Source organism: Pelmatolapia mariae, linkage group LG14, assembly GCF_036321145.2.
Source record: "Pelmatolapia mariae isolate MD_Pm_ZW linkage group LG14, Pm_UMD_F_2, whole genome shotgun sequence".
Taxonomy (NCBI): domain Eukaryota; kingdom Metazoa; phylum Chordata; class Actinopteri; order Cichliformes; family Cichlidae; genus Pelmatolapia; species Pelmatolapia mariae.
Window position 1 is genome coordinate 27,981,804 of NC_086239.1, and position 26,271 is coordinate 28,008,074.

General features: G+C 36.5%; 1 protein-coding gene across 1 annotated transcript in view; it reads right to left on the reverse strand.

Moving 5' to 3' along the window:
• Positions 1-25,957, reverse strand: part of dph1 (diphthamide biosynthesis 1) — a 70,595-nt gene extending 44,638 nt beyond the window's left edge. The window contains exons 1-3 of the mRNA XM_063493380.1: positions 25,879-25,957; positions 22,066-22,215; positions 8,504-8,567 (exon numbers count right to left, since the gene is read on the reverse strand). Of these exons, the coding sequence (XP_063349450.1) occupies positions 8,504-8,567; positions 22,066-22,215; positions 25,879-25,930 (266 nt within the window). The 5' untranslated portion in view covers positions 25,931-25,957. The remainder of the gene's footprint in view (positions 1-8,503; positions 8,568-22,065; positions 22,216-25,878) is intronic.
• Positions 25,958-26,271: the final 314 nt, after the last annotated feature.

A 26,271-nucleotide genomic window follows, 5' to 3' on the forward strand; every position in this document is an offset into this window, starting at 1 on the left:
AAACTGAAGGATGTGTGTGTGTCACTGTGAGCCAAATACTTACATTGGCATGCTAGCATTCACACTGCATTAGTCATTTTCTGTGACATCACTTTCTTCTTCTTCTTTTTTTTTTATGAGTTAGACACCATTTATTACGGTGCAGTGTTGTTACAAACTGCAAATCCCTGACTCATCACTGTATACTAAATGCCATGGTTGGCCATTTTTGTCAATGCGTAGGCTCAGTCACCGTTCTATCTTTATTTCTTTTGCCACTTTTGGGAACGCTTCCTTCATACTCATGTTTCTATAAATATGGACCTCATTAAAAGGCACTATAAAAACCTGGAACATTTTTTCTGTCAATCTGCATAAAAACTTGAACCTGAAGGAATCATTTTAAGGCAACTGCCAGGTCCACTGGAAATGAACATTTTCGTTACTGCCAAGATTTTCTGTAAGATGACACTCATATTTACTGATTCCTTGACCTAATTTTTGCCTGTCTTTTTTTTTTCTTAAGCATTATGCACTCAATTGTTTTTTAACAGATGTTGTGCTATATGTCATTCTTTACAGCATGGGGGAAGGGGGAGATGATGTCATGTGATCAGTAGAGTGCAAATCCTGATATTGTCCACTACATTTAACTTCAAATTAGGGCTGGGCCATATCATACCGTTCACGGTAATACCGGTATAATGTTGGGCAACGATAAGAAAATGAAATATCGCGATAGAATATGGGTAAAACGCGCATGCGCAGTGCCTTTGTTTTCATACGCACATGGCGGAAAAAGCATGGCGGCAACGGAGAATGAGAAGGGCGAAAGTGTATCGCTGAATGAAACGGATGAACCAGAATTGGTTTGTAAAAATGCTGCAACTTCAGTGGTGTGGAACTGGTTTAGCTTTCGTCCGTCAGATACACAACAAAGCACTATTTTTGGTAGAGCATGCTAGCGGGCCGTCGTTATTACCGTGTTTTTTGGAAAATACGGCACACTTAAAATTAATCCTTTGACTTTTCTGAAAATCGACAGTGCCCCTTATAATCCAGTGTGCCTTATGTATGAATTCTGGTTGTGTTTACTGACCTCTAAACAATTTTATGTGCTACACGGCGCTCGAAAATCTGTCAAATGTTTTAGTACGACTTTGCTAAGCTACGAACCCGCACCGCTTGATGGATTGTCGGAGCATTACGGCTATCATTGGCAGGAGCCCCGCGGAGTGATACGTACTGTGCTTCAACATAATATTACCGTATTGTGTGTGTATAACCTCTTTTTAAGTTTTGTGGATATTATACATGGTTATGCTGAGGATATGTCGGCCAATTTCCACTGGAAATGCCTTTTGGTTAAACTGTCAGCAAGGAATTTGCACTGTAAAATTTTTATATAACTTTAATGCACATAAAAAACAGCTAATACATTGGGGTTTTTTTTGGTTTTTTTGCACTAATAAAGTTGTGGAGTTGTAAAGTGTTTTGTCTAGTGTCAATTATATCGTCAGTTATATTGCTGTCGCAAATTTTCAAATGTATATCATGATAAATATTTTTGGTCATATCGCCCTGCTCTACTTCAAATGTAAGTAACGCAATTCTAGGCTTTCTTACATGAAGCACTGCAGAATCACACTGGTTAAAGACTAGTATGCATAATTTGGATTAGAACTTCCTATGCAAAAATCAGATTTTCAAATGCAGCACTAGAATAAATACAGTTAGACTCATAAATATTTGGACAGAGACAACTTTTTTCTCATTTGGGTTCTATATTGAACCAAAATGTATTGTATTGTATTGAATTTTAAATCAAAGAACTCAGACACAGTTGAAGTGCACAATGCCTTCATTTCAGGGACTCAAAGTTGGACAAATGAAATAACTGAAACTAAAATGTTAATTTCTAATACTTGGTTGAAAACCTTCTGCTGGCAATGACAGACTGAAGTCTTGAACTCATGGACATCACCGGATGATGGGTTTTCTCCTTTTTAATGCTCTGCCAGGCCTTTACTGCAGCAACTTTCAGTTGTTGTTGTTTGTTTGTAGGCCTTTCTGTCTGAAGTTTAGTCTTGCTCAATTGGGTTAGGATCAAGTGACTGGCTTGGCCATTCAAAAATATTCCACTTCTTTGCTTGAATAAAGTCCTGGGTTGCTTTGGCTGTATGTTCTGGATCATTGTCCATCTGTATTATGGAATGCCGCCCAAACAATTTGACTGCAATTAGCTGGATTTGAGCAGACAGTGTCTCTTAACACCAAAGTATTCATTTGGATTCTTCTGTCCTGTGTCACATCACCAATAAACACTACTGTCCCAGTCCCGCTGGCAGCCATGCATGCCCAAGCCATCACACTGCCTCCGCCGTGTTTTACATGCGGAATGCTTTGGATCATGAGCCGTTCCTCACCTTCTCCATACTTTTTTCTTGCCATCATTCTGGTAGAGGTTAACCTTGGTTACATCTGTCAAAAGGATGTTTTTCCAGAACTGTGCTGGCTTTTTTTTTTTAACGTTTTTTCACAAAGTCTTAGTCCTTCTATTCTTGAGGCTTATGAGAGGCTTGCACCTTGCAGTGAACCCTTTGTATTTATTTCCATGCGATCTTCTCTTTGTGGTAGACTTGGATTTCAATACACCTCCCTCCTGCAGAGTGTTTTTCACTTGGTTGGCTGTTGTCAATGGGTTTCTCTTCACCATGAAAACAATTCTGCGATCATCCACCACTGTTGTCTTCTTAGGCATCCAGGTCTTTTTGGATTGCTGAGTTCACCAGCACGCTCTTTCTTTCTCACGATGTACCAAACTGTAGATTTTGCCACTCCTACTATTGTAGCCATTTTCTCAGATGGGTTTTTCCTGTTTAAGAATGCCTTGCTTCCCCTGCATGGAGAGCTGGTTTGACCGCATGTTGTCTGTTCACAGCAAAATCTTCCAAATCCAAGCACCACACCTCAAATCAACACCAGGCCTTTTATCTGCTTAATTGATAATGACATAACAAAGGAATTGCCCACACCTGCCCATGAAATACCCTTTGAGTCCATTGGCCAATTACTTTTGGTAGAGGGTGGCACATGTTAAGGAGATGAAACTCCTAAACCCTTTATCCAATTTGAATGTGAATACCCTCAAATAAAAGCTGTGAGTATACACATTATGTCCACGTCCTTTACATAACTGTAATTTGTAAACGGGTAAAACCCCCCAAAACTTATATAGTAATTGTATAGTAAACAAAGGTTCTCATTGAAGCCTGAGTCACTGCACACTTTTTTTGTATTTTCTTTCACTCAGTTAGTTTAATTCAATTAATATCAATGAATTGAATGAATATTAATAAAAATCAAATATGTTTGTTTGATACAAAAAATATTAGAATTGTTCACTATTTCATCAGAATGAAGCACACACTTAAATACTGCTTTATCGGAAGACCTTTTTACAAATTAGGCACAAACAAAATTATATAATGGATGTGTTTGAATTGTTCTATTTTATATTGTGCGATTAATAAATAGTATAAGAACCTTGTGTTCAGACACAAAAAAACTGAATGTTTCATTTTTCACTTCAGCTGTTAACAACAGAATCTTTGTGTAAATCCCATGTATAGGAGATACACATGCTTTTTCCTTGTCTCTTTATAGTCATACACTGTCAGAAAAGCAGCTGAAGTAAATACTGTTTTAAGTTCATGAAAGTATGTTTAAAACCTAGAACGAGACAGCTGGCATACCGTCAAAGGCAAAAAAAACACATTGAACTGTGACAGGACATACTTCACTGCTGCCTCTAAACAAGTCTCTCTTTTGTTTTGAAAGCTTTTCTTTGCTTACTTTGCATCTGTGAATTCACATAGCTATGTCAACATTTGCAGAGTGTTGTAGGAAACTACAACGGGCTACTATTAAACAGTTCTAAGGTACCTGTAGAAAAGAAAGTCAACATACGACTGGGATTAGCGTGACCAAAAAATGTTGCATTCTGATAATAAAACCTAACTGATACACAATTTATATAGAGAATTTTTTAAATTAATGACAATATCTGGTGATTTAAAAATCTAATATATAAGCCCATATTTTCTTTTCTTTCAGACACACAAAACTTCAAAACAGACTTCCCTAATATTTGTCATGTGAAGTCATTTATGAGTCCTTACTGAGATAATATTCCAATGCGGTTTAAAAGTTATGTGTTTTAAGGTCACAATGAGTTGTTGATTACTCGTTTATGCTCTGCTTCACTGGTTGTTGTGTTTGTGACGTTCCAAATACACGCTGCCAACAGGTATGCAGACTGCCCTATAGTGAACAAACTATGCAACATCAGTACTTGTAACATAGCTGAAGGGTGTTTCTAAGATCTCTTCTTTATTTTTAATATTTTCATTTATTGGTCATCATACATGTCAATATCAATATATTGGCAAATAACTAATATAAATAATATCTGTATATGTACAAAGACCTTTTAATTTTCTAACACCACCTTTTAAGATGTTCTGAATAAATTACATTACAAAATGCAGATGAAGGAACAATAGTTTTCAGCCCTGAATAGTACAAGCTGGTTTCCTCTTAGGTTGATTACAACTCCAAGATCCTACGCCAAAGACAATGTGCCAATATACAGTCTATCTCAGCTTGTATATTGCCTTAGGTGAAACCTAGGGCAGTTAAAGTTCACAAATGACTTGGTACTCAAGGAAAGGTTAATTTCCTCGAGTGCGTAATAACACTGAAGGTGACTCGCATGAGTCACATTAACCACTCAGAGTATCATTTTGGCAGCTGGGCAGTAAGAGGATAATGTTTAAATAGATTTTAATACTAGAGCCAAACGGAAACTCTAAACGTTGGAGGAGGGACAAAAATACCATTCTGAACATTAAGACGGATATGCCCACCAATCCCCAGTGGAAATTACACCACTGTTCATGGTACATATGAGACTGGCTGATCTGTTAACTCTATCAGAGAGCAGTGTGTCGTTCATTCATTAACATTTCTAGGTACAGATCTCATCTAAGTTCTATTCATTCACTATTGTCTCTGATTTGTTGACTGTTGGGCTTTAATTCTTTTAAACCATTCAGAAACATGTAATGTAGCAATATTTTTAAGGTGTTTTAGACACTGTAGTCTGTGGTGCTATGTCTATCTATCCATCCATCCATCCATCTATGAATTGTCATGCTACTCTTTTACAGTCACAGTGGGGCAAGCTAAAAGTATGCATTAATACAGTTTTGGCCAAAGTGTATTAACTGTGCCATGGGAATGGCCATAATTCAGAGCAGCTTGTCCTCATTAAGACTTAGTAGTCCATCCAGCTGAAGCTTCTTACTCTGAGGGCAGCTTAGGCCTTTCATCCCCATTTTCATATGGACCTCAGCCCCGTCTCACGAGTACAGGGGTGATAGGATAGTGATGGTGATGGCAAAGCTGCCCTGTGAGACCTCTGGTAGCCTTTAGCATAAGCTGTGTGACACGAGGTCAGCTGCAAGCTGTGCAAACTTTTAAAGGTTCTTGTCATTCATCTAATTTTGTCCTTGATTCATCTTAGGATGCTTATGGTGATTTGCAGAATTCCGATCAATAAAACATTTGTCCCGATTTTCAAATTGTAATTGCTATAGAGGGATTTCAGGTTATATTGCAATTTTAAGACTTTTATCATGACTGTACGTAATTGCTAGGCATAAGGTTGTTGCAGCAGTAAAAAGAGTTAAACCATGGCCACCTTACAAATGCTCCAATTACTATACAGAGTATCCACACACCAGGATCAAAGATTATACCCTAAGGAGCCCTCAGATGACGGTTCCTAGATTAATTGTTTGATCCAAAAAGCCTTGTGGCTATCACATAATTAAAACAAAGTATGTCTAAGAAGATTCTCAGTCAGCCAGATCAGGATATCGCTATATAGGGAAGTGGACTTCTTGTGTGCTATTAAATGACTTCTGGGAATCACCAGTTTCCTATTTAGACATAGAAAAACTGACAGATTCATGGTGACTCTGTACTTATGAGTCAGCCACTGCTAAGCCCTGCCTCTCAGGGTGAGATGAGATATTAAAAAAGTCAGAGTTAAAAAACAAAACAAAACAAAACAGTACCTAGTCTTCACAACTTTTCGTGAATTCTGGTCATCGTTCCCAACATAAGCGAACATTTAACCCGAGTTTTGTAAATATGAAGATATCCATCATATTTACTCTAAGAAGAAATGTGAAATGTAAATGTAAACTCATTGCAATGTGACATTAATGGCATGTCAGGCATGTGCACCAGAGGAATTTGTAGACTTGTAGTACCTGACCACTACAAATAATGGCCAAAAAAATAGAAGTCAAACTGCAATAAACTTGAAACCTAAGACAAAACCGCAGTTGTAGGGCTCCTTACGACCAACGTGGATGAGCATTGTTGAGAGCGTTTTTTTTTTTTAAAGATTTTGCAGAGAAGACTATGTCAAAATAAGTCGATGCCCTCAAATGATACTTGTCAATCTGTTGGAAAGATGGCAGATACTCAGTACTTTGAACAGGCTCTGATGTTCATCCAGTAATCAAAGAACCCATCTGTTAAATCTGGAAAGTATGGAGCTGAAATTCTTACTAAGACAGCAGAGACAGAAGAAAAAGTCTCTGGAGGCAGGGAAACTATAGCGCAGAACCTAATGAAGGAAAACCGTGAGAACCATGTTGTACTCTGCAGCCTGGAAGACAAATGTGGATGGTGAGGAGGGGGTGAAAAATACACAGACACAAGAGATAGAGAACGAGGTAGAAGACAGCGAGAAAAGCAATTAGTGTCTTCTAATTGCTCTCATTAGAGAAGATGTGGCCGATTTGGTAGATTTATGATGAACAGTCATAACTTGAACATATAACTGTGGACTATATAGCTGTGTGGTTTAAATTTCATGAAGCACACAGTAGCAGCTCTCAGTCTGATAGCAATACGACTGATAAGATCAGATCCTATCATCAAAACTTCACTATCATCTTTCTTGTGATAAAAAAGTAAGAAATGTCTGTAAAGAGAGTGACAGAAAGATAAAGCAGGAGTCTGGATAGAGGAAGAATGATACAGCAGGAGAAAAGAAGAACAAAAATGATGGTGTCAGAAGAGAAAATGGAAACGACGTAAAGCAGAAACACATTTTAGCAAAGTGGTTTTTGCAATAATAATATAAAGTACGTCTAATTATGAAAACCATAATAATGGTGCACCATGCCTGAAAAATTTATGGTAAATCCCACAACTATTCTTTATCTTGCCCATCACATAATGAAGCTGCCACTGGCTAAACACATATGAAAGGAATCCACTCTGGGTGTTTAATCATAACAGCCATTTTCTTAAAGAAGACACTTATACTAACAAATTCCAAAGCAGTGCTCTCACTCGAGTGTGCTTTATGATTTGTGTTTTCCTAAACATTGAATAACCAATTTTATTTAGCAGAGAGCAGGGTAAACCACAGGGTAGCTTCAAAGACAAACTATTAGGTCTAGTGGACATTATTGCTGAAGCACTGCTCACTGTGGGATGGAGGGGGGGAAAAAAAGTTGTGGTGTCTGTGTGATTGAGTGCTGGTGTGTAATAGGGAATATGCAGGCTGAAACGCACTGTAATTAACAAGAATAATATCGCTTCCCTCCTCCGCTGTGGGCTATGAGCAAGGGAGGCTGTTATCTGCTCTGTCCTAAACCTGAGTAATGCTGCATTTTCCTTAGAATCTCTGATTGAGTCAAAGGTGGGGAATTATGATAAGGCTGTTGCTCTCCAATACCAAGTGGTCATGATGCTGGTTTCTACACCAGCTGTAAGTGGAAGAGGCTGTATGGATATTTTCTTATAATGTGGTTACAGTGGACCTCGATGCTGCGCTAACTTTGCATTCTAAAACTTTGATGTAGAGAAATAAGGAGTCACACAAAACAGAGTGTGAACATCTACACACTGGTGCATAAGTACTTTGACAACGACACTTGTTGTTTTGCCTCTCTGTATCAAACACGATATGACTGAAGTAGAGACTTTGACCTTTCTCCACCACATAAACTACAATTATAGTCATGTTTATATGGTCCACCATCTACGAAATAGGACAAATTATAGACAAAAAAAAGCAATGGCTAACTGAAATTCCACCATCTTGATTATTCCATTTCAAGTCCACTGTGATGGTTTATCGAAGCACAATTTAGGTATTTATTCCCCAAAACCTATAGAGCTAACTTTAGGCTTTAAATAAGCTAACTGCAGCTTTCCAAACAAATCCATCTAAATTTGTTCTCAAATCTGACAGAAAGGTGAACACAGAAATTAGTTGCATGGGGCAAACAAGTGCAAATTATAACAGTGCAAAGTTAGAATGGCTTTTAAAACCACAACACAACACATTGGTGGGAAGTCTGAGATTGAAATCATCTTTCAAGCAATCAAAGTTTGAAATCACTTTTTTTTTTTTTTTAAAAATGCGGCTTACCTCTCAATGATGTCACTGATGGTGCAGGCAAACATTTGCAGGCCCTCTGGAAGCTGCAAAGCAACTGGAGAGAGACCAGAGAAAGAAAACAAATAGAAAAGTTACATGCTTGCATTATAGGGATGACAACATGTTATTTGATACTTTCTCAACTGTACAGCTATACATAGCTGCTGCTTCTGGTTCAGAGTGCTCCACTGACAGCAAACAGTGACATTTCATAGGATTTGTCCTCTCTCCACAGTAGTGCTCTTGGTTTATTTTAGTGGGTGACAGGTTGTTGGAAATATAGTCCAAACCAATAACCACAGGTCTGTCTCTGCAGCTCAAGGTCTGCTACTAGATCTTTTCTTTTTTTTTCCCCCCCACAAGGTGGGTGGATAGGACTGGTTGAAGAAAAGAAAAATCACTTTTCTACAGGTTGATGCTTGAACAGGTGTTGTGATAAATAACTCTTTTTAAGGCTTTTTTACTTACAAAGGCTCTCATTTTTACACAGCCTGAGGTTGTTTTTTACCCCAGCAAAACAATATCTTTATGTTCACCTGCATTCCTTACTCGGATTCACCGTCTATGCCACAATCCTGTGTATTTGCTGTCTGCAAATATGTGTATGAGTGTGAAGGCTGACATATATAAAGGGGAAACTTATGACACGAATGATCGGCAATTTGTTTTTGTGTTTTTAACCATTTCTTTTTCTTTTTTTAAAAAAGAGAGAGAGAAAGACTGGTGGAGTTTAATTTTTTTAATACTTTTAAGTCGAGTATTTGTTTGCACACATTAAATTTACTCCCAAATGCGAGCAAAACACTTGCACTCGCGAGCACTGAAGATAAACTGAATCAGTTAATTTGCACCGATACTTCTACTGATATGCTACACCACCTGAGATGATAGGGCAACATTTACCAAAGTGCCTAGTGTCTCATTTCAATCTCTGAGCTTTTTTTTTTTCTCCCCTCTTCTTAAACTGCTCTCTGGCTGCAATCAGTGAAATGAAACTCCTTCATGCATATTCATTCAAAACAAATAAGAGAAATCAGTCTTATATGAGAGATTCTTAGCCACTAGAAAGCAGACAATTTTATTAAATGTACTCTGTCATAGGCAAGGAAATTTGAAGTGTTTTTTTGTTCTCTCAATAATAATGACTGGACATCATACTAGACATAAGTCCAAAGGGGACTGAAATAAATTAGCTTAAATGAACATTTTGTGAGCTTTTAAACAAGAAATATACCAAACCCTAAGACGCAAAAGCATAAAAATCAATAAAATGTCAACTGTATCTGTTTTTGTGACACTTTTTTAATGTTAAAAAACGATGACACCAATATACAAATTTTTATCATTTATTTTCAACAACACAACATTTATATTCAAAATATATCCCAGCCACTTGCCAGCTATATTAGAAACAGTTGTGGACTGAGATTACTGGTTACAGGGCAAATATACTTAGATTTACTTGGAAAACAAAGTAACTACAAATTGAAACTGGGATTTCTTGACAAACAGGCTGTGGTGTTTTTGCAGTACGTTTCCTACATAATTCACTAAGAATCCAATGATGTTCCAGTTACATTAATCCTGTCATTTCCTCACAAAGCAAAAAAGCTAACATGCTGACATCAGCAGAACCAAACTCAAAGAGAAACAGTTTTCAGTGATTAAAAAAAAATGAGTTGAGAAGCCGACAGTTTGTCTGGATAAAGGATGTAAACATTTAATCAGTTATCAAGATGCTTGGAAACCAATTTTCTATTTGCTGACCAGCCATCAACACTTGAATATTACAGCAAAGGCTGACTGTGATGCTGAAAGACTTGACTTGCGTATAGATATTCTAAAAATCAGGAAAAATGTGTACCTGTGATGGTAACAAAGGGTTTTTTTGTGTGTGTGTTTGTCTGTCTAAAAAATTCTGAAACACAGGGGTTGGCTACAGTAGTTTGCTGTTTGGGATTATATTAGTCTACACTGTTTGTATACTAGCAATATCGCCTGTCAGTTGTTTTCTTTTTTATTTATACCTTTTGTGGAAGTTAATATTACAGACATGCAGGCACAAGATTTCAACAGTTCAGTGTGAAGTCTCTGCCACCAAGTCTGACACACTGAGCGGGTACCTGGGAACAAAGGCGTTATTTCAATCAACCGTGACATTTTCTTCCCGTCAAACTCTGTCACACCTTAGTTCAATAAATCCATCAATGTCTCAGTGGAGAATTACAACTCGAAGACATTGAATTCAGTGTAGAAATGTTTTCAGATGACTAGCCCTGAAACCATTTCAAGACTTCGGCGCCAGTGACGGCATTAAACAATAAAAGCTGGGACAAATAAAAGACCGAGGAAGCTGAAGGTGAATAGTCATGAGATGGAGTGATAGATAGAGCAGTTCTAAGGAGAAAGAGTCAGAGAAGTTCTTGCTGATGAAAGGTTAAGGGATCACCAAGTGTCATGCAGACGGTGAGAGGCAGGTCATTACCCAGGAAAGGCCAAGTTTATTAACAGAGAAAGGTTTCAGACCACACCTCTGCCACAGCTGACAGAAACGAAGAGCTTTCTCCATCTACTCCATCAAATGAAAGGTGAGTCAGATGGAAGAGGTGTGTTAGGCTGTGTGAATGCATGTTGTTGTGTTACATAAAGACAAAATCCTGCCAGTTCCCTCTTGCTCTCATTTGGACATTCTTGACCAAATGAGAGTAACAACCCAATCATATGGCCAATATAAGCGATCAAATAAGTATATTAAAAGGCTAAATAAAAACGCAGTTCATATATACATGCCCCTTTCTTAAGTTTCTCAATAGGAAAGAAAGTAAACCTCTGGTTTATGCGTGAAATGTCAATCAACAATCATCTAATTTTGTATACCTACTGTTGCAACACTAATGGCTGCACAGGTAACTAAAAAGCTACACGTGGGATTATGTTAACAATCAAAAGTAGGAGACAAACTGCGAAAGTGCTGGAAAGACCAATTTATCAGTGGATGGCAGAGTGAACGAACAAAGCCAAAGATTACACAAAGTTTTCACAACAACAGACCTGACCAGAAGGATAAAAACACACCATAGACTGGGTTTATCCCATAAAAAAAAAATAAAATTTGTATACATGTGATTATATGAGATGTCCCTGTGTTTCTATCTGTACAGTAGAATGTTAAATTCCAAGATGAGTAGTATTAAAAATAATAACTTTTTTCATGAGTTTTTATAACACATCTGACTTTCAATTATACACACACACACAAACACACATACAGTGTGTGTGTCTCACATATACATACATACGTACGTACGTACGTATATATATATATATATATATATATATATATATATATATATATATATATATATATATATATATATATATATATATATATATATATATATATATATATATATATACATACGTACGCTTACGTACGTACACACATACACACACGTGTGTGTGTATGTGTGTGTATGTGTGTACGTACGTACGTACGCTTACGTACGTATATATATATACAGTGGCTTGCAAAAGTATTCGGCCCCCTTGAACTTTTCCACATTTTGTCACATTACAGCCACAAACATGAATCAATTTTATTGGAATTCCACGTGAAAGACCAATACAAAGTGGTGTACACGTGAGAAGTGGAACGAAAATCATACATGATTCCAAACATTTTTTACAAATAAATAACTGCAAAGTGGGGTGTGCATAATTATTCAGCCCCCTGAGCTAATACTTTGTAGAACCACCTTTTGCTGCAATTACAGCTGCCAGTCTTTTAGGGTATGTCTCTTCCAGCTTTGCACATCTAGAGACTGAAATTCTTGCCAATTCTTCTTTGCAAAACAGCTCCAGCTCAGTCAGATTAGATGGACAGCGTTTGTGAGCAGCAGTTTTCAGATCTTGCCACAGATTCTCGATTGGATTTAGATCTGGACTTTGGCTGGGCCATTCTAACACATGGATATGTTTTGTTTTAAACCACTCCATTGTTGCCCTGGCTTTATGTTCAGGGTCGCTGTGCTGCTGGAAGGTGAACCTCCGCCCCAGTCTCACGTCTTTTGCAGACTCCAAGAGGTTTTCTTCCAAGATTGCCCTGTATTTGGCTCCATCCATCTTCCCATCAACTCTGACCAGCTTCCCTGTCCCTGCTGAAGAGAAGCACCCCCAGAGCATGATGCTGCCACCACCATATTTGACAGTGGGGATGGTGTGTTCAGAGTGATGTGCAGTGTTAGTTTTCCGCCACACATAGCGTTTTGCATTCTGGCCAAAAAGTTCCATTTTGGTCTCATCTGACCAGAGCACCTTCTTCCACATGTTTGCTGTGTCCCCCACATGGCTTGTGGCAAACTGCAAACAGGACTTATGGTTTTCTGTTAACAATGGCTTTCTTCTTGCCACTCTTCCATAAAGGCCAACTTTGTGCAGTGCACGACTAATAGTTGTCCTATGGACAGATTCCCCCACCTGAGCTGTAGATCTCTGCAGCTCGTCCAGAGTCACCATGGGCCTCTTGGCTGCATTTCTGATCAGCGCTCTCCTTGTTCGGCCTGTGAGTTTAGGTGGATGGCCTTGTCTTGGTAGGTTTACAGTTGTGCCATACTCCTTCCATTTCTGAATGATTGCTTGAACAGTGCTCCGTGGGATGTTCAAGGCTTAGGAAATCTTTTTGTAGCCTAAGCCGGCTTTAAATTTCTCAATAACTTTATCTTTGACCTGTCTGCGGTCTAAATCCAATCGAGAATCTGTGGCAAGATCTGAAAACTGCTGTTCACAAACGCTGTCCATCTAATCTGACTGAGCTGGAGCTGTTTTGCAAAGAAGAATGGGAAAGGATTTCAGTCTCTAGATGTGCAAAGCTGTTAGAGACATACCCTAAAAGACTGGCAGCTGTAATTGCAGCAAAAGGTGGTTCTACAAAGTATTGACTCAGGGGGCTGAATAATTACGCACACCCCACTTTGCAGTTATTTATTTGTAAAAAATGTTTGGAATCATGTATGATTTTCGTTCCACTTCTCATGTGTACACCACTTTGTATTGGTCTTTCACATGGAATTCCAATAAAATTGATTCATGTTTGTGGTTGTAATGTGACAAAATGTGGAAAAGTTCAAGGGGGCCGAATACTTTTGCAAGCCACTGTATTTTTATATATATATATATATATATTATATATACGTACGTACGCTTACGTACGTACACACATACACACACATATATTATATATATATATATACATATACATATATATATATATATATACATATACATATATATATATATACATATACATATATATATATATACATATACATATATATACATACATATACATATATATACATACATATACATATATATACATACATATATATATATACATACATATATACATACATACATATATATACATACATACATATATATATATGTATGTATATATATGTATATGTATGTATATATATATATATACATATACATATACATACATATACATATATATATACATATACATATATATATATACATATATATACATATACATATACATATATATACATATACATATACATATATATATATATACACATATATATATATACATATACATATATATATATATACACATATATATATATACATATACATATATATATATATACACATATATATATATACATATACATATATATATATACATATATATATATACATATACATATATATATATACATATACATATACATATACATATATATATATATATATATATATATATATATATATATATATATATATATATATATATATATATATATATAGACACACACACTGCTTTTATGAAAAATATATGCTCACTTCATATTGAAATAGTACTTTTACTGGTACAGTTTTACATATCTTAGATTAAGCTGAGGTATGTAAAGCTTAGATTAAGCATAAAAAAATATTGTTGACTGATAGTTACAACATAAATTGTAATAATCTATATACATAGTAAGCTGGTGACTGATTTGTGTGATCTGCCCTCTATTGGCGCTGCCATTAACGCAGTGGTCAGCAGTACTAAGAGTGTCTTCCATGGATGATTGATGATGAGGGAATGACTAACTATGTGGGTGTATGTGGGTATAAGGTTTGTCATAATTTGAGCAGCTATTCTTATATTTCACAATAAACAATTAATTTAAGTTTGTGCTACAACCCCAGCCCACAGAGAGCGTCTTGGTTTTCACTTTGACTAGCTAAGCAGTGTTAATTTAGCAGATATTACCGGTTTACCATGACAACCCAAGTAGCTACATTGTAAGATGGAGTACTGTTAACCAGAACCTTGGGCACAATGACATGGTCCTCTGCACATGATATGGTTTCAGATTTATTAAAGCTATAATTTCTTGTACTATTGAGAGCTGTAAAGTCATTTAATTTATGTAAACTGTATTTAAAGTGCAACTCTTAAGACTGCTTATATTTTACTGCTGCTTTATTATAGTGAGACACCACTGGAGATGTAGTAGCAGAATGGTTTCTTTTTCTGGGAATTCCCCAGATTCATTTATACCTACAGTGTAATAGGTGTGTGAATTGTCTAAGTGTGTGAAGAGTAAATGGAAGACAGAAAGAGACATTGAATTTGAACACAATGAGCACAATTCCTCTGTGTGAGAACTCTGTGTCATCCCTTCAATAAAGGCAAAAACTGTTCAGACAAAAGGAATGGACATCTTGTACTTTTTAAGTTGGCATTTATTTTGTATTTAGTATTAAAAAAACATTTTTAATTGGGGAAGGAATTTAAAAAAAAAACTAATTGCAAAATAATTCTCTAGAAATGAACTTGCCTACAGTCACAAAAAATAAGTATATCACCTTGATATTGTTGTCTACTTTAAAATATCTAGGCCAAACAGTAACAAATATAAATATCTGATTTAGTCATTAATTCAACAATGATATCAATAGATCAAGTAAAAAAGAATATCTTTATCCTCCAAAGTCACTTCCAGCACAAATGGATTCATGCTGGTGTTTTATATAAATGTCCAGCAGCTTTTCCATTTCCTGGTATGCCTTGAATTCAATTTAACAGGCAAAATCTCTTTATGATTATGGGCTCATCCACTGTGACAACAACGGTTCCAAGCATACCTGCAGATCCACTGATTAAATTTTGGATGTTTCTGAGACTTTTCCTCTCATCAAAACGCCCTGGACAAACTGTCAGTTATTTGAAATGTACACCACTTTTAGATGACTTCCTTATACTGAAATGATTTATTTCAAATACTTCTTTTTAAATCCCTTGTCAGATGTCAGACTCTTGGCTCGAGAGAAAATTTATATTCCTAAAAGATGAGAATTACTGTGCAATTTTACAGCCAAAAATGACAAAATAAGTTGGCGTGACCTGTTTGATACTAGGGTATCAAACAGGTCACAAAGGGTTATTAACTTCCACAAAGGGTTAAACTCTTTAGACTTTTTATTCCTGCAACATTGTGAATTCTGGGAACATCTTGTGAAAATTATTCTTCTTTTCTAGCCTGAACTACTGTAATTCCTTGTTCTAATGACGACCAAAAGCTATTTGAGTGGCCTCTAATTAATCCAAAAATGCTGCAGCTGGAGTACTAAAAGAAACTACATAGAAATATGAATCATATTTCTGCTATTTGTTTCCAGTTTCTTTGCTTCTTCTATAAAAACCAGGCCAGAAAGTCTTCATTGATCCATATTATTGCATTTGAGTTTTCAGTAGTACAATAAGAGGTGACTGCTTCAGCTATCAGGCCCCACTCCTGTTGAATCAGGTCCAGTTTAGGTTTGGAAAGCAAATACCAAATCATCAAGTTAAAAATCCTTTTTTTGATTAATCTTTTGCCTAGGCCTGGTTAAGATGGCCCTGAATTGTCCTGTACCTTTATGTTTATACCCTCAAGGCTGCAAAGAGACCTCCAAAAACCTAGCCTCAATTTTCCTCTGTTTCACTCTCAATACATTCTCACATCACTATTGCAGCTCAGTTAATGTAGTTTGTTTGCAAACATTTGTTCAAAAGTGGGGGGGTTTTCATAAAGTATTAAGTGTTTTTATTTGCACACAATAAAAAAAAATTAACCTTTTTATTGAGCCATACCACAGACCACTGCTGTATAATGATGTGATTTAATTTTGCAATACACAAGCTTGGAAAATCAAGTTAAAACTGAAGATTATCTTCCAATTTACACACAGTATAAAGGGTTTGAGCTTTTACTTGAGAAAGCATTATGCCAAAAAAAAAGAAATTAGTTTAGACTTGAGAAAAAGAATTGTTCACAAAGCAAGCAATGGACATGCAAAGTTATCACAGCATATCCAAGTGTCAAGAACTGGAGTGAGAAGTATAATCTTCAAAGAGAGCCACTTAGTATAGAAGAAGCCTGGTAGGAAAACTAGTGAGAGATGTGTCTAAAGACCTCAAAAAACTCCTTAGTTCAATACTGCAGCTTCCTGTGCCTGAACAGCGGACATTAATATAAGTGACTGCGTTATGATGTTGCAACAGTGCACAAAGCGACCAATGCGGACTGTATACTGGTGCTTTAAGAAGTTTCTGATCATTGACACCTAATTAGGGCTGTGCCATATGACCAAAATCTCATATCCCGATATAAGACATCTATCGTCCGATAACGATATAAATCACAAAAATTTTACATTTTCTATAAATTCTGTGAATCTCAGGCAGCTCAACTTGCGTGAAGTGTTTCCAGCTGGGCGTCGTGTACCTGGAGTCGAGTGTTTTAACGCTGTATGAAGCTATACATTTTTAGACATAAGTTGTAACGGCCACCGTTTTCTTTGTGAGTATTTATTACACAGCGTGCTGCGGGGGAAAGCCTGTTCTAATGTTTGAGTCTAAGGTTTATTTTTTAGCACCTGGCGGCTTTTTTTTTGCTTCTCATCTGTAAACACTCTGCATACTCTTTCACGTGATTCAGTTTATTCTGAAAAGTCTCAACAGGATCTTGAGCTTTATTGTGAAAGGTGTATGTGGAAAATAAACAAGCGGACACGCTTGTCCGTCGGTAGTGTGGTTATATTAAATATAAGAGAAAGAGAGAATTTTAAGAAATTTAAGAAAAATAGCCACTACAGTGACCATCAAAACGATTAAAAAAATATTGCCGTAAACAGTTTATTTTGCGACACCACGAAACAAACAATAGTGTAAAATGAAACGATAGATGTTTTTATATCGTCATCCGATATATATCGTTATATCGAACAGCCCTACACCTAATAATGTGTTTTATAGTTGCCCATCTTCATAGATAAAGAAACACAAATGCTCACTATTGACTTCAATCACTACTACCCAACAACTTTCATGGAGAATGTAGAAAAAGGTGGACAGATATGTACAAAAAAAAATTTAAAGGCTTTTTGAATTTAGGCCTCATCTCACTTTTGCAATTGTTGGTCCTTCAGCCAGCCACGGAAAAGCCAACAGGTAAAACATACAAAGAGCTCAAGTTAAAACAATGCAAAATGTCCGCTGGAGTCTCTAAGCTTCTCACGCTGTTCTTGGATATCAGATTTTTTACTTTTCTCTCTTTAGGTGGTGACCTATGCTCCTTTTGCTGCCCAGGCCCAGTTTTCAACCTGCTATGCTGCCCATCGCATAATTCCTGTTGGGTTAAGTGCTGTTGTCTTTCTGAAGGACTAGTTTACATACATATAATCCTTGTATCTGTGTAGGTAAATACAAATAGACATAAACACAGTACCATGAATTCCACATAAGCTGGATGTGAAGCTAACATTGTTTGTGATTATAATTCAAAAATAATTCATAACCTAATTTTAAAGTTTAGAAAATTAATGACTGTAATGAAACCAGGATTATTAGCTTTAAGATATTATCCTATTTTGCTTGATCGTGCCTCTAAATGCAACATGGAAGATTACTGTAGAAACTAAAAGATGGTGTTAAATGCTTCACTTAATTCTTGCAGCTCAAGCAAACATCAAAAAGAAAATGTCAAATGTACTCATTTAATTATCTCTGTCTTTTTTACATGTTTATTTACATGGAAGCTAGTATTTTACCCCATCAAAAAAATCACATTTAACACAATGCAAAAATAATTACCAGGATCCACATACAGGAGTTAATTTATACTGAGCAATAAATCATCTGCTTCAATTCATTTCCTAACCAAAGTTAGAAAATGAATTATTCTTATTTATTTAATTGTATAAATATAATACTTGAAACTCAACACCAAAGACATAGTTGCCTCAAGTCACCAAGTTAATATTACCTGTTATTACTTTTTTGGGTCTTTATTTTAAGTGAACGGATGATGCAATCGCAACAGCAGAAGTTAAAGTTGCTGAAAAACTAAATTGTTCACTTGCCTTTATTTTCATTGAATGTATGATGTAATTATGATAGAAGACAGCCAACAGCCAAAGTTGCTGAAGAACAAAAATGTTCTGAAAATTGCATAACAGATTAGATTTAAAAAAAAAAAAAAAAAGAGGCTGGGGAACCAAAATAAAATTTTATGGTATGATGCTCAGTTCTCAGTTTTAAAAGAACACTGTGAGACCACAGGCAGAGTTCAAAGGAAGACAAAGAAACAGATGGACACAAAGAGGAACAAAGAGAGACTGGGGTGATGAGGTGAGTTATGCCCTTTTCAGTTCAGAGACAGAAGCTCTGATAAAAAGAAGTCACATAACAGAAAAAGCAAAGAAAGCAGGCTGCAATAAAACAAACACTCCCCACAGGGACAAAAAAAAATTCTATCCTCTTGGCATGCCATCTGCATACTACTACCCAAGGCATGAAGGAGTAGAAAAAATACACATTTTGACATGTATATTAGTGAGTGAAGGATCTTTTTTTAAGGCTGGAAGCAAATACTGACACATTATTCCTATGCTGCTGCACTAGAAAAAACTGGCATCGGGAAAAGTCAGACTATACATGCAGCATTGCATGAGGGTAAAAACACAAGCCTGTATGTGAAAGTATGTAAGAGAAAAAAGTATTGACATTTTTGACTTGCAATGTTAATCTCTAAATGTAAATTTGAATAGAGTACAATGCACACAAAGCACAATTTGCATTTTCAGGAAAACAAGAATTAAAAACCTTACCATTAGATTTGTTGCTAACCTAATAAGCACTGATAGAACTGAATGTATCTGCAACTGCTGTTTATGAAAAGTTCAGACACCCGGTGAAATGCAAATAAACTAGAATGTAATTTTTTGCAAGTTGTTTAAACCATATTTTTAATAGAAACTTAAATCCCTATATTTGATCCCAGCAACACTTTTCACACGGCATCCATCTTTTTTGGCATGGGCTTACAACATTACACTTTTATAACAGAATCGAAGGTAAAGATGGTCAGTAAGAAGCAAAGGCAGAGGTGTGCAATGTCATACCGTCTGCGATAATATAAATATTTACATGATATAAAGGTGATATCAATGATACAGCAATGCCATGTGTCATGTTCTATAGTACACGACAACGACACGAGCCTAGACATATCTAAGAGCGAGAGCTGTGTTTCAGCCTCCAATAAAAACTTCATAAAAAGGGAACTACTTCATCAGCCTCCGACAGAGCACAATGCTTTGCAAATTACTCCATATGACAGGAAGAGCAAATGTGGATGGAGATTACAGATTTGGTTACATGATGGAAAAGCAGGGCTTTAAGCAACTGGTTAAAAAGTTCAACCCAAGCTACAAAATCACAGGCAGAAAATATTTCTCAGTTTTATGATGTGACAATATTGTGCATTCTCCTAACGAGTTACTTACTTTAGTTATTGTGGAAGTGTTATGCAGTTATACATTTACTTAAAATTTCCAGGGAAAACATGACCTAGGCTACTTTTGTTCTCATATTTGAGTATGCTGCATCACCACTACTGTCATTTAATGGGGCCATTATGCACCTCTCGATTTTTGTAACCTGGTGCATTGCACTATGGCTGCCACAGCTAAGTGGAAGACACGAGTGTACGCAAGTTACCACCATTTTAATGATATCAGAGCTGATCAGAGTGAAAAAACACTCAACAAAGTCTTGGCTTCTACTTTTGACTACTTCTCCTCTTATATCAGAACTCATGTTGCGATATTATCCGAGTGGCGACACCTATCGTTCAAGAGAATACCGTAGCAGCTTCCTGCGCCTTATTAGCAGGTATAAATACAAGTGACTGTGAAACGAGGTTGGGGTGGTGAGCGAAACAACCATTACAGCAGGTATACTGGCACCTTACTGCTGCTGTTGGCGTTACTGGTGCTGTTGCTGCCAGCACCTTGTGGTAATTGATTCACTCTTTGAATTAGGTCTGCTTGAATGGCAGGAGCTCTTTGAAAATGAAGGACAGACAATGGCTTTCATATTGTTCGCACTGCTAAGTGCTGCTGGCCGCCAGCTGCACTGACCGATAAAAAAATAACACTGTTCAGTATTTTTTCCTATATCATCAGAAATATCACTGCTGCAAATTTCCTTCAAATATCTGACGTCATTTTGAGGCTATTGCATCCACCCATAAAAGACTCAAAAAGACAGTCCAACTTAGGATCATAGGCTGGATGCTGTTCCAACTTAATTTTTATAATTTATACCAATATAGCCTGAATCTGCTACCCACACATGAGAAGCTAAATGCAGCAGCATGTATATTACATCTGAAGGCATGCGGACCTTGTGTTGATGTATTTTCTTCAGTTCCCTACACTGATGCTGATTTTAATGACAGTAACTGTGGATGATGAAGGGAGCCTTTTTCGCTTGTCCCAAACTGGATAAACCTGTATAAATCTTGCACGTTAACAACTGAACAATAAAGTCTTCAAAGTAGGTCAAAGCACAGATGCACCCAGGGACAACATTTTGAATGAAAGCATGCATGCATGGTATTTCTGTATATAAATGTTCAATGCTCTGCTTCCCACACGTTCTAAAAGCTTGCAAAACAGCAGTAAAGCAAAAGAAAATTCTTCTTTGTGGAATTGTTTCATAAACCCTTAGGTAATATTAGTTGTATGTTAAGCTGACAATGAAATGAAACAGACATAAAACAAATATTTTTCAGTTAAAATAAAGAAGGGCGCAATGCACAGTTGCTCGTGTCAGGATATGGAACAGATATTGTTCAAGAAAAGCAACATTTCTGCTCACGCTGGCCAATAATTTGGGCTAAATATTAGAACCGTTTCTCTTATGAAATCCCAGGCTGTGTAAAAGACAGCTACAGATCCTTTACTTCCAAATAACTTCATCCAACCTCTGACCCAATTCAGCAGTTAAATCAGAAGCCTGCCGTGCATTTTAAAAGCTTATAGCACAAGCAATTTAGGCATTTGTGAATCTGGGTGAGGGCACAGCTATACTCAGACTGAATGTGAGAATTGTGACATTGTGGAATTCAACTACATATTCTGTTTCCATTAAAAGCTTATGCAAAAAAAAAAACCAAAAAAACAAATAGGATGTAACAGAAACTCACCTCTTTTAGCTTTTGCTTGTCTCACTCGCCAAACTGTCTTGTGGATCTCAAAGTTGTAATTCGCAGGCAGGGCTTTGATTGCCTCCTGTAACTCAGGGTCTTGGAGGATTTCATCTGGAATTTGATTGGCTACCCGCCGTGGTCCTCGAGCTAAAAAGAGAAAGTTAAATTATTGACCTGTTAGCAATACGGTGAACACAGTCTGAAGCATATATAATGTACCTAGGTCTGTATAGAAAGTTCACTAAAGTTATCACAAAACTAGACTTTATAAGTGAAGCAATACGCCAGTTTTTGCCTTAAAAAGAAACTACAGGAGTCCGTCTCTACAGAGTATTTTTAATAAAAGTGATTTAACACAGCAGGAAACATGCCCTTCTCAAAAACTTTATTAAAAGTATTGCTGACATTAAATTAAAAATGTGCATATCTTAAATCTGATATCATATCTTTGTCCTGTTTTCTATTACATGGAGTATTTTAATTATTTTCAAATCATTGCATTTAGAATTTATTTTAATTTTAAACAGTGCTTTAAAGAAGTTGCATTATGTGGTCTCTTATGTTTGGAATTTTTTCAGTTTAGTTTTCTATTACTCATTGAACTTGCAGAAACACTGAAAACTGGGGAAGTTTAGAGCCAGAATTACAGTCACAATGTCCAGTACCATCCGAAAGTTTTGAGCTGCCCTTCGCCTTCTTATAGTTTCAGGTCCTGTGTTTCTGGATTTTTTTCTTGCTTCTTAAAGACTTTCAGATACTGTCCTTCTATTGTAGATCATTTTTTAGGCTACATCTTCATTTTGTCCTCCACTTCCTCAGATTCATTTGAGTACACACTGTACTCCATTATGAGATACTCAAAGTCTTCAGCTAATCGTGCTTTTGGAACCACCTTGTTAATGTGAAAATATTATTTTATTTGTTTCGTGTAATATTTGGCTTTTTGTTGTAGATTTAACTAAAGAAATGGGAACAAACGTGTTTTTACGACAGGCTGCTAATAGCAAAGGCCCTAATAACAGAGTTCAAAATATCTGTTATGTATAGACACAACACTGGCTCATCTCTTGAGTTTGGTGCCCTATTTATGCTTGAATGATTCAGAGGTCTGTGTTAAGTGGCTAAACAAAAGAGAAAAAAAAACATTCCTCTGAAAATGGACAGAAACAATGAATAAGCGAACAATGTCCTAAACAAAAACTTTGAAAGACCTTCAAAAAAAACCTGGAGAACTATTGCTCAAGTCCACTTTAAAAAAATTACAAAAAAAATATGGCTCCCTTACAGCAAAAACATAAAGAAATGATCACTGGCTCAAGACATACCACATTACCATATAATTATTCAACTTTGACACTGGCTATTACTTGTCCTTATACTAAAGAACACTTTATTTTCCTCCATTTTTTAACAATAGATTTGACATTGAGTTAGAAATGTGACATTTTTTTTTTTTTAAAAATGCAAAAACCTTTTGCCTTAAAGTGACGAATTAGCTTTTTTTTCCCCATTCTGTAGGAACATTTTCATGACATGCAATAGGCCAACTTATCTTCTTGAAGATAAAGGTCACAGCAAATCAATACAAAGCTACTCTGAGTGATCACCTTAGTGCTGGGATGAAACAGCTCTAAAATTTGTGCAGTCATGCATCAACTTTTCATTTAAATCTGTCACTTCAAGAAGAGGCAATTTCTTCTTGGCAAAATGAGTGACAAAACATTTAAGGAAACACAACTTGATAACATCTAACCAAGTCAAGAACACTCTGAAAGAAGTAGGCATACCATTGTCAAGGCCTACAAACACAAGGTGTAAACCACTGGTTACAATAAAGAGCAGGGAGGCCAGATTAGACTTTTCCAGAAAACATCTAAAAGAGCCTTTACAATTCTGAAAATAATATGTTGTTCAAATGAAACCAAGACAAACTTATACCAGAATGATGGAAAAAGAAAAATATAAAGGAGAGAAACTGTTTGGATGAGGATGAATTTTGAAGTGTATACTCCCTTCTCAGTATTAGCCAAATGCTGCAAGACCAATCAGACAGTGCTTCACAGTACAAACAGATAATGACTATCGGTATTGCTTTGCAGCATCATTGGATAATGACCCAATGATAATGCAAAACAATACTGATGTGTCTCAAAGTGAAGAAATGGGATATTCTTCAGTGGCCAAATCAATGACCTAATCTCAGCCCAAGAGAGAACGTTTTTTAGTTACTGAAGAAAAAAATTGAATGCAGAGAGAACCACAAACAAGCAGCAACCAATGGTGGCTGCAGCAAAGTCCTAGCAGAGCATCTCAGTCACTGACTGAAAAGTATTAAATATAATCCTTATATTTAAAACTATGCGAGTTTATCCGATTAATTTTGAGTCTCTGAAAATGGGGGACTATGTATAAAAATGACAGTGGTTCCTAAAGCATTAATATCTTACTTTTGTTAAAAGCCTTGAATTAAAGCTGAAAGTCTGTACTTTAATCACATATTGACTGTTTGGTTTTCAATCCACCATATGTACAAAAGCAGAACTACAAACAAATGTGTCTTTGTGCAGCAAATTATGCAGCCAAATATATGCTGCAAAACCTGGTTGAGTTTTTAAAATATACCAAGAAAATGAGCTTCAGTACTTCATTCATTACCTTATCATGTCAGTAATTTAAAATGGCAGTTTAATAAAGAGTTTCTGTTTAAGTACGTGGGACAATCATTTTGTTTTGGAGTATTGAGAGGCATAATGGTGTTGGTACAGTCCACTAAATTTCTGGTATTGTGACATTTGTGCTTCAGTCACAGAAAAAAATAATGAGGGCCGGATTTACAGTAGTTCCACTTTCCAGCTGGAAGAACATATTGAGTGGATAGGAGTAACTATTGTCAATGTGACAGGCATTTAATTTAACTGAAGCAGTCCTTCACACCCTTTAGTTTACCTCATGACACTTTCCATTGAGGACAGAGAAAAGTGAACAGTACCTAGGAGACATGAAGAATGGGAGTCGAGTTTTCTGTCTTATTCATTCGCAACCATGATCTAAATACGTCCAGCTGGCAGTACGACCAAACACAGCGGGCGCTGGAAGTTCAGCTTGTGTTGGACAAAGGCGAGGACATCCAAAAACTTGCTGCCGTATTTCTATCCTTATTTAAGAGACCTTTCACTAGTCACACAAGTGCGACCAGTACAAGTCCGGACAGCTGACCCGAACATTTAACTATCTACATTTATTTCTAAGGGTAAAATCTGCTACCGTGTGGTCTAAGGAGCTTGGAAAGAAAAGCGTCTGGACTTCTTTAAGTTGCTTGAAGACGTTTCACCTCTCATCCGAGAAGCTTCTTCAGTTCTGAAGGTGAAACGTCTTTACGCAACTTAAAGAAGTCCAGACGCTTTTCTTTCCAAACTCCTTAGACTACGATGACCTGCATGACTGAGAACCTTCACAGACTGATACCGTGTGCAGCACCTATAAACCCAACGCATTACAAAGCATCAGAGAAATTTCTATATCTGAAATGTTTCTCTGCAGACACTCCGCAGCGATCTCAGGAAGTCACATCGACAAGTGTGAACGTGGATGGGATGCTTAGTGTTAATATACAAAATGCTTTACCACGTAAATGTATAATGAACACCTCTTTCATCTACTTAACGTCGTACAAGCTGGACGCGCTACTCACTTTCTTGTTTGTACTATAGCCATATCTGTTTTCGTTGCGGAAATCGGATGTCTACAAAACACTCATACGAAACAGAATTTCTTCTATATTAATTAATTCACAGACGAAATTAATATTACCTGGGGGCTTTTTGGCAGGAACAAGTTGCACTTCACTCGAGGGCGCTGCCATCTTTCTTTTCCTCCAAAACACACACACACGTGTGAGGAACAGAAAGGCGAAACCAATCGATTACAGAGAACAGTGAAGAGAAGCGGAGCACCGATGCAACCGATTTAGCTGATCGGGACAAGAAGACAGGGTGACCAGACTTAATTGACCTGAAAACTTGGGTATAAAACTTTTCTATACTGCAGGTTAAACAGTAATAGCAAAGAGCAAGAGCCAATACTCGGAGTGGGAATAAAATCTAATGAAATAGAACAAATTTTATGGTCTATAACCTATTTAATAATAATAATAATAATAATAATAATAATAATAATAATAATAACAATAATAACACAATAGAA